This window comes from Vidua chalybeata, chromosome 1 (assembly GCF_026979565.1).
Source record: "Vidua chalybeata isolate OUT-0048 chromosome 1, bVidCha1 merged haplotype, whole genome shotgun sequence".
In the NCBI taxonomy this organism is placed as follows: domain Eukaryota; kingdom Metazoa; phylum Chordata; class Aves; order Passeriformes; family Viduidae; genus Vidua; species Vidua chalybeata.
The window spans coordinates 129,609,387-129,623,624 of NC_071530.1; the positions used below are offsets into that span (position 1 = coordinate 129,609,387).

The 14,238-nt window shown below is 38.5% G+C and overlaps 1 protein-coding gene across 1 annotated transcript in view; it reads right to left on the minus strand.

The window, feature by feature from the left end:
- Nucleotides 1–14,238, minus strand: part of VIRMA (vir like m6A methyltransferase associated) — a 32,291-nt gene that overhangs the window by 5,370 nt on the left and 12,683 nt on the right. The window contains exons 9-20 of the mRNA XM_053940977.1: nucleotides 13,018–13,509; nucleotides 12,109–12,263; nucleotides 9,390–9,472; nucleotides 8,847–8,940; nucleotides 8,166–8,710; nucleotides 7,363–7,598; nucleotides 6,305–6,557; nucleotides 4,687–4,904; nucleotides 3,372–3,504; nucleotides 2,634–2,783; nucleotides 805–965; nucleotides 452–548 (exon numbers count right to left, since the gene is read on the minus strand). Coding sequence (XP_053796952.1) covers nucleotides 452–548; nucleotides 805–965; nucleotides 2,634–2,783; nucleotides 3,372–3,504; nucleotides 4,687–4,904; nucleotides 6,305–6,557; nucleotides 7,363–7,598; nucleotides 8,166–8,710; nucleotides 8,847–8,940; nucleotides 9,390–9,472; nucleotides 12,109–12,263; nucleotides 13,018–13,509 — 2,617 coding nt within the window. The remainder of the gene's footprint in view (nucleotides 1–451; nucleotides 549–804; nucleotides 966–2,633; nucleotides 2,784–3,371; nucleotides 3,505–4,686; nucleotides 4,905–6,304; nucleotides 6,558–7,362; nucleotides 7,599–8,165; nucleotides 8,711–8,846; nucleotides 8,941–9,389; nucleotides 9,473–12,108; nucleotides 12,264–13,017; nucleotides 13,510–14,238) is intronic.

The following is a 14,238-nucleotide window of genomic DNA, read 5'->3' on the forward strand; positions in this document are numbered from 1 at the left end:
TCAGAAATTGTGAAAAGCTTTTGTGCAGGTAGTTTAATTTTTGTTTCTCACTTTTGTCACATCAGAACAAATATTTAAATAAAAAAAAGTGAAGCTATCAGGCTCTTGCGGATATTAATGCAATGACAGAAAACAAGCAAGGAGAAGAAACGAAATCACTTTTTTTTCTACATTTAATCCAAACTGATGAAAAGCTTCAACCCCAGTGCAAAAGCAGTTTGGGACTGACACAGCAACTGTTCCCCTACGGTACTGCAATTTTGTAGCAGCTTCCAAGTCAATCTGAAGGCATTTGATAACCCTTTTAACAAATGCCAACCTCTATCTGGGTAAAGTTAGAAAGGTGAGCTCAGGAAAACAAACCATTTGGCCACATGAATTTCTGATGCTACTAGTTCAGATTAACCCACATTTTTAAATCCACTTCAGATACATTAATGAAGCCTTTTACCATATCCAGGTCAGTGTCTATTTCTTCAGCCTGAAAGGGTGAGAACCACATGGACTTCAGCTGGTCATCCATCACATCTGCCAACACGTACGTGGTCCTACAACAAAACAATGCCAAAGGCCTGTTTGGTTATGAACCACAACCAACTGCAAGCGTACACAGCACCACAGGGACCTGGGGTGAACATCACTGCCCTGCCCTTCACACATGACATTAAATACATTGGGACTCATAGGTAGCAGTGACAACAGTGCTACATCCTGTTTTTAATGTACTTAATTTACATATGTATAAATTACTCAATTTTCTCAAATAAATCACAGGTAAAATGCTGACACACTCAATCATTTTACCTGTTGTTAAACAAATTCTGAAGAGAGTCTGGTGCAGAAAGAGTAGGCTCAACATCTTGGTCACTCAGTGGACAAGAATCACCTGCTGATTCCAACATCTGCCTTACTCCAACAATGTTGTCCAGTAAGGATTCAAGGCCATCATCTTCCTTAGAACGATCCTATGTCAACACAGAACAAGTCAGAATTTTTCCCCTCTTCAGAGAAGGAATAATGTTTTGCTTATTTATTAAAAAAAGGGGGAGGTACTATACAACAGTCTACCTAGCATAAATAGTAAAACTAAGACACCTGAGTACACAAACAACAACAGAAAGCTCCTAGGTGTGGTATTAAACATATTATGTCACCACATGCACATTCTAGGTTTCATTCCCAACTGATGCAATATCCTTTATAGCAGTCCCAAGGAAGACACTGACCCAGGTTTTATTTAAAAAGCTCTCTGTTAAAGCATTCCAATGCTGTGTGTGCTGTTCCTCATTCAGAACAATTGTGGCTTTTAATCTCTTAGCTAATAGATGTAGGCAGCCAGGGAAGGGACAGGAGGGAATATAGCACTTGAAAGGCATTTGTGATCAATAGGCTGTGGAGCAGCTGTTTCACGGACTCTCTTAAATTAGCCATCTACTGCATGGCTGCCATCAGTTACATAGAATCAGATTTGAATATCAGAGTTAAGTTTGCAATTATAGTCACAGAAAAGTTGGATGCATTGAATTCTGCACGTCCTCTAGTCCAGTCCACACCATCACTGCTGGAAGCAGGACTATCATCAAAGCCAGGTCAGGTCAGCCATAACTTTATCCAGTCACGTCTAAAAAAAGTTCCAGTGACAGAGAGCCCACAGACCCACTGACCTGTTCAGTGCTTCACTTCTCTCTCAGTGATTAATTTTTTTTTTCCCCCTAATGTCAACCTGAACCTCTGAAGCCACAATCTGGGGGCATTGCCCCTTGATTTATCATCTGGAATTACCAAAAGAAGTTTGATTCCACCATCTTTGTTACTATCTTCCCAAACAGCTGTGGCAAACTCTGAAATAGTTCCTGAGCCCTCTTCACCAGGCTAAATAAGCCCAGCTTCTTCCTCCTCTCTCTCTAGCACATGTGCTGTAGGTCCCTGACCACCTCAGTAGAACTCTCTCCCGTTTCCCTCTAGAACTGGTGAGAGGGCAAAGCTGGTCACAGGTAAACACAACACTCCACATGAGAGCTCAGCAGCATTCTGTGGTGGGAGACAAGGCCCCTGGGTGTGCTGACCATGCTCCTTCCAGGATGGCTGAGAACACACTCACTCACCTGTTTCTAGTGACCCTTCACTGTCGGTCCACATTTAACCTATCAACCAACACATTCACCTGGTCCTTGTCAGCCCAGCCTGCAACAAGGGATGGGATTATCCTGCTTTCACTGCAGACCTTGGCATTTTTCCTAATGAACCACACAAACTTTCTGCTAAATCAATCCTAAGGCATTTATTGAGGTCTCTCTGGATTGAGGCTTTGCTGTATGTCAGATTAGTCACTCCCCCATCCTACTGGTATCCACAAATTCACTGAAAAGGTATCCATTGTTCAGGCCTCTGATGAAAACATCCAACAATATCCAGTCTCCAGTATTAATTCCACTTACCAGTCACCAGTAACACTGAGCCACTGCTAAGCTGAGGCTCCTGTTGTTTATTACATTAACAATCTCCTTCACCACTACCCTACACCCTTTGCTTGTAGGCATGTGCTGCCTTCCATGACACCGTTAACTGCCTGGGCTCATAGCATGTGCTACTGGAAAACTGCAACATCCACTTGATTATTTGAATTCTTTTACCATAACATGCTTCTCCAGATCAAGAAGCAGGCTTTCTGGGGTTTCTTCTTTGTTCTGCAGTAGATGTTTTAACTCTGCAGTGGTAAGACCCAGCGTTCTGCCTGAATGGGATCCATCTGTTTCCATAAGGCTTCCATCATCTCCACACCCCTAAAATATTTGACAGTTGAGGAGTAAGTACTCATAAATGTTCAGTACTTCTGGACTGCAAACCCCTTTGAATTCAAACACACATTAGAGCAAATCTAGCAAAATGAGTTCTCTTGATTTAAAAACATATGATGTAAATTATTTTAACAAAGTACACTTCAACAAGCAAGTTTATATACTGCATCAAGACAAATGCAACCCTTTCCTATACAAGATGAGGTCCGTATCACAGAATTAACAAATATTTTATAGTCCTTTCTAAAGTACACATCAATACAGCAGCTCTCTAACAGGATGCTGTGAATCTAAAACTGGGACACCACAGCATACTATTCACTTAGGAAATCAGTATGAACCCATATGCCTTTCTTCCTACTGAAAAACCCTCTTACTAAACATACATCCTTGCCCAGCTTTCACAGATTTCATTAAAAACTAAAGATGGTACTAACATTACTGACGGAAAAGCCTTACCCAGCAATCTGCAAAATCAACTGCTTTCTGAAATAATTGCTCCTGAACATGTCTCACACTGCAGATTTCAGAGAAATACAGCTGAATTTAAGCATTCAATACATATTCACTTACCAGTGTATCAGAGTTTAGAATCTGTCGCATAAAATCCAAAAATGAAGAGGCCAGTTCACCTGTGTCTTTGCTGAAACTAGTTATTACTCGCTTTAATACAGTGTACAGAGCATTGCTGTGTTTTCTTAGAGAGCTGTTTTAAAAATAAAAAGAGAGAAAATACTTTATTAGTACATAAATTGTAACCATTCCACCATAACTGGTTATAAGAAAATGGCATATATGCAAAATAAACCTGGCAAATTTTACAATTATCAAGTTCAACCTTGATTACAAAGCTGGAGCTTCATTATTTTCTCTGTACTAGACTCCTGTTTTCACCAGTACTGTCTGTAGATATTTCAGAGTGCACATATACAGCTATATATACTACCTCCAAAACATTCAAGAAATTACAATTTCATCTTTGGTGGAAAAGGGACTGAAGTACAGAAATATGTGCTTGCACAAGGACCATATGTATGAAGCAGGATCATGCCTGCAGCTACAATTTCACTCCATCCCATGATGCCTAACTGCAGAAAACAAACTGTAAAGGAAACACGAACAGAAATAGCAAGGCTGTGCACTGAAGCTGACAGCTGGACACATGGGATCACAGCAAGAACAGCATCTGTAACTTGCTACTTTTTCACTGGTGGTTGTATGGCTTCTTGCATTCAACAGCACAACTTCAAGTGCTTTGAACAACTTTATATTGACAATGCTCCTTTTTCTCTCTGCAAACCTCATCTTTTTGCCTCTGCACTTCAACTTCAGCAAACAGAAACAGGTCTAAATATAGGACAAAGAATCGAATGTCAAAACAACCCAATATTGTCCAATACACACATATTCTGTTCAAAGTGAGTGAACAAAAATAGTTTGGAAAAAAACAACTCATTTCTAAAGCCTTAACTGTCTGGAGGTCAGAAGACTCAGGGAAGTGCAAACTGAATTTCCTAAAAATAGAGGAATTACAGGCAGTTCTCCAATGTTCCAGATGAGAGCCCTTTGAGTGTCTCAAAAGGGAAAGAACAAGACCACTGTATCTCATTCTAATCCTCCAACCTTGGAGTGGGGAAACAGAGTGTACAAACCTGTTTCCAATGCTTTTGTCTCCTTTTTGAAACTAAGTGCTCCTGTATGCATACTGCAGAAATTATTCAGAGAGTGAAGAAAGACCAAAATACTGAGTAAAACACTGAAGCCCCCAAGAGAAACAAAAGCTTAGATGCCTTATCCTCAACATTCTCTACTAAACATGTAGAAAATTATTTCACACTACAGTTTTTAAACAATTTTAAGCTGTCAGTGGTATCATAAAATACCATACCTCTTCAAGTGGTAGAAGCCATAGTCATGCTCTGTAAGGAACATCATTGTTCGGATGCATGTCAGCAGACAACTGTAACTGCTCTCAGAATTCGTTAAAGTTTCCATCAGACAGTCACAAATTAAGGGCATCAGCTCTTTGCTTGGTAAGGAGTTGGAAAGCTGCTCTAATTCAGACACAGAGCCTTCTGATGAACTTGGTAAAATAAGTGCAATATCCTAAAAGAATTATTATTACACATATAGTAAAAATTCATTCTGTATGCCTGCAGTAAATATAAACCATACATGAAGTCAGAAGCACTGGATTCTTTCACTATCCCTTTATTATCTTATTCCAATATTTCAGTTATTACTGACCAGCAAAATAGTAATCTAGAGTATCCTTTTTGTTCAGTCCTGTTAAGGGTTACAAACCATTATTTATTTCTAAAACATAAAAGCTTCAACTTCTGAAATATCATAGTGGAGCTAAAATAACAGCCAAATAGTCATTGGAGAACATACAGAGTGACTACCTAGGTAGTCAATCTCAAAACACTGGTCAAAGAGGCTGAAGTTCTTTGGCTGGTTCAGCCTGGAGAAGAGAAGGCTGAGGGGTGACCTCACAACAGTCTATAAGTGCCTTAAGGGGAGCAGCAGAGGGGCAGGTGCTCTCCTCCCACTGGTCACCAGCAACAGGACACAGGGAAATGGAATGAAGCTGCACCAAGGCACGTTCAGGCTGGACATGAGGAAAAGGTTCTTCACTGAGAGGTTGGTCAGTCCCTGGAATAGGGTTAGTGATTGGGCACCAAGGAAGTGATTAGGCACCAAGCCTGTCAGAGTTCAGAGTGTCTGGATAACACTCATAGTCATGGTTTAGTCATGTGAAGGGCAGGAAGTTGGACTTGATGATCCTTATGGGTCCCCTCCAATTTGAGATATTCCTTGATTCTGTGGGTCTGTGAAAATTAAGAGGCTGCAGACACCACATATGAAGTGGTGACCTTCTGTCACTCCATATTTTACATAAAATAAAACAAGATTGATTTTCCCAATGTGTCTGTATGGAGAGAGAGATCTTGTTTATATGGAAATGGCTGATTATCTCTACTGACCAACAACATCCAAATGTCTTTTGTGTAACTGGGTAAGCACTAGATCAAATAAATGCATGCACTAGTGAGACAAATAATGGCATGCAAATCTGTGCACACATTAATGAGAAACTACAGGGCCAATCTACGAATCAACTGTCAACTAGCATTTCTTACCTTGCTCTAGTAACTTCTGCTTTTTTTTAATGGAGGAGTTTTACAGTACCAGAATAGCATACATATCTTTATATTTGGAATACATTTTCAAGAGGTTTCAGTTAGATCACTAAGAGATACATATTTATTTAACTAAGTAAGACGTGAACAGTGACAACTCAAGTTTTGTCAGTAGCCCACATGGAGAAATGGTATCCCTCTCTCAGCTGATGGACAGGAAATCTTTGTGCCATCCAGTTTGTCTCTAATGAGCTACCAGAACACATAATGCAGAAGACATGTCATAAAATGGAAAGTATTTACGTTCAAGAACAAGAAGGCAGCATCAATAATCAACACACATACATTAAATATAGCAAATACCTGATCACAGAGGGACTGCAAAAGGGAAGTTACATATTCAGCACACTGTTGATGAGTGACATTGTCCCCAGCTGATCGCATCAAAGCTAAGAGCTCCTGGAAAACCTCTCCGTACTTTTCATCTCCTTTAGTAGTTCCATTGATAAGATGCAAAATAGCCAATTTACAAGCTTTATGTGAAGCCAGGGCATCCAATAAAGCAAGCAGTCGAGTGGTCTGTCCAGTGTACTGCTTCTCTTTATCTTCTGTGTTGCTGAAAGGTTATCAGTGCATTGTGAAAAAACTGGTTTAAAGTGATCTAAGAAACTATAAAAACAACCATCACAGGAGTCATATAATTCTGCATTTTAGAAAAAAATCCACCAAGTTTGCATATTTAAACTTACAATTCCATTTACTTTTTGACAACTGCTCAACTTTCACTAAAGAACTTCTGGTCACATCATTAATTAATCTACTGTGCATGTAATATACTGTAGGGCATCTAATTGTATAAGATAAATATGCTGTTATGTAAACAGTATCTAAGTGGATAATTATGTTTTAAAGAAAGAGCACTCAGTTTCACAACCCTCTGAACCTGTATCATTCAACTTCCACTAGTTTACAAACATCTATACACATGTAATCCCAGTACAGCAAACTTTACTGGCCTACTCTTCTCATTCCCAGTACAGCAAACTTTACTGGCCAGTACAGCAAACTTTACTGGCCTACTCTTCTCATACTGGTCCTTAAAAGCACTTTATAGGCGAGATGAGGCTTTGCAAGGCCAACCTGAAGAAAATCTTTCTAAAATACTTACCATAAACATACAACATGAAACTGTCTACATCAAAACTTAGAGGTATGAGCTGGTTCTCTGGTAACCTTAAGCATTATCAGGACACAGCATATAGCACTGGAATGAGAAATCATTCAGCCCATAATGTTTCCAAAAGTATTTGGAAATAATAATATTTCCAAAAGTATGTTCCTCCTGCTAAATCTACTGTGCAGAAGCAAGGTGAATTTAACAGTTCATTAACAAAATCTTTGTAAGAGAAAACAAAAAATACCTTTGCAGGTCTTCTACAATTAGATCCAATACCGTCCTCATGATGAGAAGAGCAGTAGGTGAAGCCAAGTCACACAACTGAACACAAATCCGCCTCAACATATGCTGAATGGGCTGGCAGGATGAGCCAGAGAAAGATCTAACGATCTCTTGTATCAACTTGGCCTGCACATGGAGGTGCATACTCCACAGCTTCCTGGTGTTGAGTGCCACTGCAATATCGTGGGCTTCAATTACCTGCAGGAACAGAAGGGCAGGAGGATTCTTCCTGTCAATTTTTATGATAAAACCTGAATTATAAACAAAGTGTGACTACTGTCCTCATAAAAAATATGGAATGCCATTTTTATGGTCACCAAATGACAGGGCATGAGCCAGCAAATTAGGTATTCCTTCAGGAGCATAGATTGTCACACACCTTTTATGCCTACTTATTAAAGATCACAAATTCAAGATCCATGACAAAAGAAAGAAGAGCCTTAATATACCAAGTTCAGCATTCAGAGTTAAAATTAAAAGATTCAGAGATAATCATTTAAGTAACAGAACAGGAGTCTAGACAATCTTACAAGGGACAAAAGAACAACATATGACTGCTAGCTTAAGAAAAATGCTCCAAATAATACCAATTTTGCTTCTGCTGAAAAATACTTATCTACAAAGAATCTGCATGAGCACAAATGCTTTACAACAACTTTAGTTCATCCTTTCACGTATCTGTTCTTTCTATCACTACAAAAATGGAAAAAAGGTTATATATAAACAATAAAAATTCTTTAAAAACTAAATACATCTCAGTTATACCTGAGTAGTCTGCATGGGCAGTGGAAGAGGCAACAACTCTGAAAGCAGTATAAGTCCAGAGAAAAAGCCTTCAGGAATTCTCAAAATTGATGAGAGAACTTCCTTCAGCATTAAAGACCAAGTATTGTTCGCCAAAGTTTCCTCAGAAATGGTAAGTTTTTCATTAACACCTTGAGTAAAAGTCAGTAAGACATCAACAATGTCATTCTGGATTTTTTGCTCATCACTATCTAAGCGGCCTGAGAGAGGAATAGAGCAGAGGAGCATGTGTAAAGAAACAAGTGCTGCAGGAACACGCATGTCCTTGAATTCAAAGGATCCACCTCTCAGGAGTTCTGTCAGCATTGTTTTAAGGAGAGTGAGTGTACAGCGGGCCATAGAAATAGTAGTAACTCTGTGCAGCGTGGTGCCCATGTTGACATGGAGTCGCCAAGGCTGAATAAGGATGCTGTTCAGCTTCTGCAACACCCGGATGAAGGTGTCCATTCCCTCGGAAGAGAAGAGCTGAATAACTGCAAGATTCCATTTAAGGTCTTTCTGTTGACCTGTACAGAAAATAAATAACATTTCTGTATTTCTAATTTCTCCTGGGCAGTCACAGTTACACTTTAGCCAGATTTAAGTAGAAGACTCAGAAAACTAAGATTTGTACTTTAACCTGTACAAATACATGAGCCATACCTTCTACCAGAGGTGGTGGACACGCAATATGACAAAGAACACGAAGTGCAGTAGGAAGACCAACTCCATCCGGAGTCATCAAACTGTCAATATTCTTTTAGGGGAAAAGAAAAAGAAAAAAGGAATGAGCCCGTATTACAAGGAAGGACTTCTTGAGTATATTGCTTGATTAGTATTCAAATTCTGTATTTAGTTAATGTAAGTATGTCACAAAATTTAAGTTTAATTATTTCACCTTTTGGTAAGTAGTCATAAGGCAGAAACAAAAAAAAAAGCATCAACATATGAAGTGTGATTTACAGGAAGCTAAAAGATTTAAATAATTAGATCTTTGTATCATATATTTACCTTAGATTTTGTTTCTATAAATATAACAATACAAGACCCAGCCTAGATCATAAGCATTAATAGAAACATCTCTTTTGGATAACAGTATGTATTTTAAAATATGTTAGTGCATATCTAAGACAAAATATCAGACTACAAAAGGTCTAAGCTTATACAACATAAATAAAAGATAGTATCTACCTATATTTTACTGACCTGCTTGATATATTCAATAAGATTTGGAATACAGTTTATTTCAAATCTAAGATTTTTCAAAGGTTCAAGCCACTTGCTGAGCTCTGTGAAAAAAAAAAAATACTTAAGTCAGTGAATTTATGATCATAAAACCTTTTTCAATCAAAATGTACTTACAAAATAGGCACTAAAGACAAGTGTGAAATTTGTGGGGAACATAGGGCAGCTGTAGCCAACTGAAAAGCATCAATAAAAATAGAACTTGGGGACAGGCAATATATATTATGCACACTGACAAAATTTGGCTCAAGTCAACCTGAAGGTAATTTTCATCTCATTATCTGCATTACCTGTAATCAAATAATTTTTTACAAAAGACACTAAGGGGCACTGTCAGCTAAAGAAAAGAACCAAAACACATTCCCCTTAATGTACAGAATAGGTTACTACAAACTAAGTACAAAACTTCTATTAAGTACCCAAATAGAGCCAATCTCTGCCCTGCACTCCACTCATGCTACAAATCCTTACAGATTATCAGTCTCTCTCTTAGTCTAGAATAACCTGAAAGTCCCAGGTTCCTGGGATAAGAGATTTAAAGATTTAAAACACATTGTTCCTAAAAATATTTAAAAGAACATGAAGATCAAGTAGATATGAATTGATGACTCAGACTGATTTCACAATTTGGTTTAATAAACTAGCCCTGCTTCTCATAAAGCGGTCTGATGATCAGGTGAGGAGCAAAAATAAGAGCATGACAGAGGAGAGATTTAAACTAAAACTTTGAAGAATTCTGATTTCTTTCAGTGCATTTAAGCTTTGGAAGAAATTATTGTCTACGTGAGTCGGTTAACCAGTGCAGAGCACAACTTTAGACATCAAGAGTTTCATTGTTCAGGTGTCAGAATAGTCTCCAGCAGGATTTTTCTGAGTGTCCAAGGCCTGATCTGTAAGTCAACACAAGCTGGGAAGACACCAAGACACAGCTTGGATATCAAAAGATGTAGTAACAGGGTAATATGGACTATTCCATGTCAGCTGGCCTAGATGCCTTAGAACAGTCCCAGGATTATTTAGTAGTAAAGATTCTGTCAGACTACATCACTGTCCTGGTTCCAGATGGGATAGAGCTTGTTTTCCTCCTAGTTGCTGTTCAGTGATGTGTTTTGGATTTAGCATGAGAATAACATTGATAACACACTGATGCTGAGGTTGTTGCTAAGCAGTGCTTACCCTAAATCAAGGACTTTCCAGTGTCTCATGCTCTGCGAATGAGGAGCTGCACAAGAAGCTGGGAGGGAGCACAGCCAGGAGAACAGACCCAAACTGTCCAAAGGGATATACTGTACCATGGGATGTCATGTTCAGTAAGAAAACTGGGAGAGCTGCCTGGAAGGGAGCGGCTGAGGGGATGATCACTGCTTGGGGAGGGGCTGGGCATTGATCAGCAGATCGGCAATTGCACTGTGCATCACTTGTTTTCTTGAGTTTTATCTCTCCTCTCCTTTTTATTACAATTATTACTGTTGTTATCATTAGTATTATTATATGTTACTTTTTTTCAATTATTTAACTTCTTATCTCAGTCCATGAGTTTTACTTGTTTTTCCCTGATTCTCCTCCTCATCCCACTTTGGGTGGGTGGTGGGGTGAGCAACAGTGGTGTGGTACTCAGTGTCTAGTAGGGGTTAAACCACAGCAGTAGCAAACAAAAATAAGACTGAGCTCACTGACTAGTTAGTCCAGTTCTACAGAAATTTGCTCTCCTATTATCAACACAGTTTGAATAATTTCAAACTTCCTGTAATTATTCAAAATTCATGGTAGCTATTTTACTTGAAAAAAAAATTAACTATTGTCCTGGATTGCAAGATAAGTGTGTAATCTATTTGCCATCTATTAGAGGTATGGCAGTTATATTCTGTTAATTGGGCAGTTTTCTTTATCTCTTCCACAAATCAATCCTCCCTCTGGGAAATATCTTCTGTTAATGGACCACTGATGCAGTGTCACTGTATGACTGATAAAATTACATCATCCCATTGTGAGATGCTCCACCCAGGGGGAGGAGCCAAGTATTCCTACCTGGATATAATCTGAGATTTTGGGACACCAGGGCAGCCTTCTCCACTGGATTCCCAGAGGAGCAGCCCTTTCCCACTGGATTCCCAGAGGAAGACCAGGTCCATCTACACCACCACAGGATCTTTAGAGAAAGACTACACCCTTCTACAGAATCACTGTTCCAACAGAACCACACCTGTCACTGCAGGAGGACTGCAGCCACCATTTAATCAGTGCTACCAACACCGTGACCTACAGCATGTCAGGTCATATTCTGACTCTGTCTGTTTTGTAGTACTGCATTGTTTATTGTATTATTTCTAAAATTTTCTTCCCTGTTATTCCTATTCCCCTATATTTGCCTGAGAGCCCCTTAATTTCAAAATTGTAACAATTCAGAGGGAGGGGGTTTACATTTTCCATTTCAGGGGAGGCTCCTGCCTTCCTTAGCAGACACCTGTCTTTTCAAACCAAGACAACTATACATATTTCCTATTTAACTCTCATTAACAGAAAAAAAATGTGCATTATCTCAGTGACTCAACTAATCAGATGCAATTGGAAAAGTAATTTCATTATCCAAGCCAGACAACTGTGAAGCACCAATTATTCACATAAAGAAGATTTATTCTATACATTCAAACAATTCAGTTGATAATTACACATACTGTACCTTGCAACTTGGTGTTATTTTCATCTGCTTTACAAAGCTTCAGCAGAGGTGCTGAGTGCTGTTCCAGCATTTGGACATCACTGGAAGATTGTACCACCAGCAAAACAAGGATGCAGGCATAATTATAAGCAACTGACTTCTTAGACTTTGAGTCTCTGAAACAACAATAAAGATTTTCTTTAGATCTCAGCTAACACAAGTGGATATCTGTTAGATTTTCATTTTTTGACCCCTAAAATCTACCTACAGAACTTTTACTTTTAAAAATGATTGCTCCATATAATTATAAGTGGAAGAAACCCAAACAATTTCCTCCTATATTTTTTGACAAGTGAACACTTTCTGCCACATTATACACATTCATATTCATTTCAGTATCAATAAACCATGAGATCCAGTCAAGTGGCATGCAGTTTATTTTTATGTAACTTCATCTTTTCACAAATCATTTTAAAATCACTGCTCCCTAAAGTAGTACAACTGCCTGTCCAGAGAAAACAATGACTGTATTTAACACCTACAAGAACTTGAAGAATTCAGAGATTCCCATCCCAGAGTAGTGTGCAGTACTCTCCATACCCAGTCAAACCTTTTGCTTGTTTCACAGGCAACATTATATATTTGAATAAAAACTGCCTACTTACTGATTTTTTCACATTATCAAAAGTTTGCCCCACATATATCACAAGAACTTTGTTGATGACCTACACAGATTTGGGGTATTAAGTACTTGATTACAAATGTCAGGCCTGATTTTGTATTACATGCTTCTACTTACAAGTTGTTTTGGCTTTAAATAAAAACATCAGGATCTAAAAGAAAATTATTTTAGATTTACTGAATTATTTATAAAATATATATACTTTTAAAATTTAAAAACTAAAGGAAATACATAAATGCATACATTACCCTAAAGCTTCTTTGGAATAGTACTCCATTAAAGTAATAAGACTTTGGAGATTTTTTTCCAGACTGAATACATGAGCCACAGCAGATCTTCCTACAGGGTTAAAGGTGATCAAGTAAAGGTTGTGAAGTGTTCCCAGCAGATCTGAGTGGTCAGTCTCCTCGCTGGCTGTGCACCGCTGGAAGTGGCAGAACAATTCCGAAATGCACTGTAATGTCTGTGTTGAATGGAGCAGCCACAGGGCAAAAGTATCCTCGTTGGCACCATCTGACTGCAGACCTTCCTCTTGATCTGGATCAGAAAACTGACAAAGTGCTCTAACCAACAAGTTTGTTGCCTCATGCTCAGAAATAAAGAAAAGAAGACCCTTCTGTGACTGTGCCAGGAAACGCAATATATCTCGGATAGCCTGAAGCACACCTGGATGTGCACCTGTCACTGGAAGAGACAGTAGCAAAGTAATGCATTCCAAGAAATGGTGACTATGAAGATATCTGAAGGAAAAAAAAAAACAAAACAAACCAAAATCAGGAAAATAATCACTAGTGCTACAAATAATTGTCAACACTTCATATAAAACTACATACCTCCTAGCTTCAGTACTTACTGCACTGTGGACTACAAGAAATAATAACTAATTATAAAGTAGCACAAAATTTAAATCTTACAAAACATAATTGCTATATTATTTACAAGAAATAAGTCCTAAAATTCTGATCTCCATAAAAAAACCCAAACAATAAAAAAACCTCAACCATATCTACACACAAAACAGGACACTATATTTTATTAAATTTGCTGCATCTGAATCATCATCAATGCCAGATTTAATGTTTTAAATGTGCTAGGAAATCAATCATTACAGCATATCTAGCAGGCAATTTTTTAAGACTCATTGCACACAGATGCTTATATTCAGCCATGACCTACACCACTGACACCAAAAAATTCTGTCAGCATTTAGAGAAACACATTCTAGACAGAAACTTGCTAACAGAGTAAGAATCCATGAGATGTTTTAACTGGCTGAAGGCAGGCAGGGCTCAGCTCCTCTGCCTGTGCTGTGAAAGTGAGCACAGTGACAGAACTGCATGACCTCTTCATGAATCTGAGGCCAGTTTGCATCTTGCCACCTCGACATCCAGACTGAGGAATTCCAGACCTATTTTATCCATACGCATAGCTGTGCTCCAAGATGACAAATGAAACACTCTAGATTTATA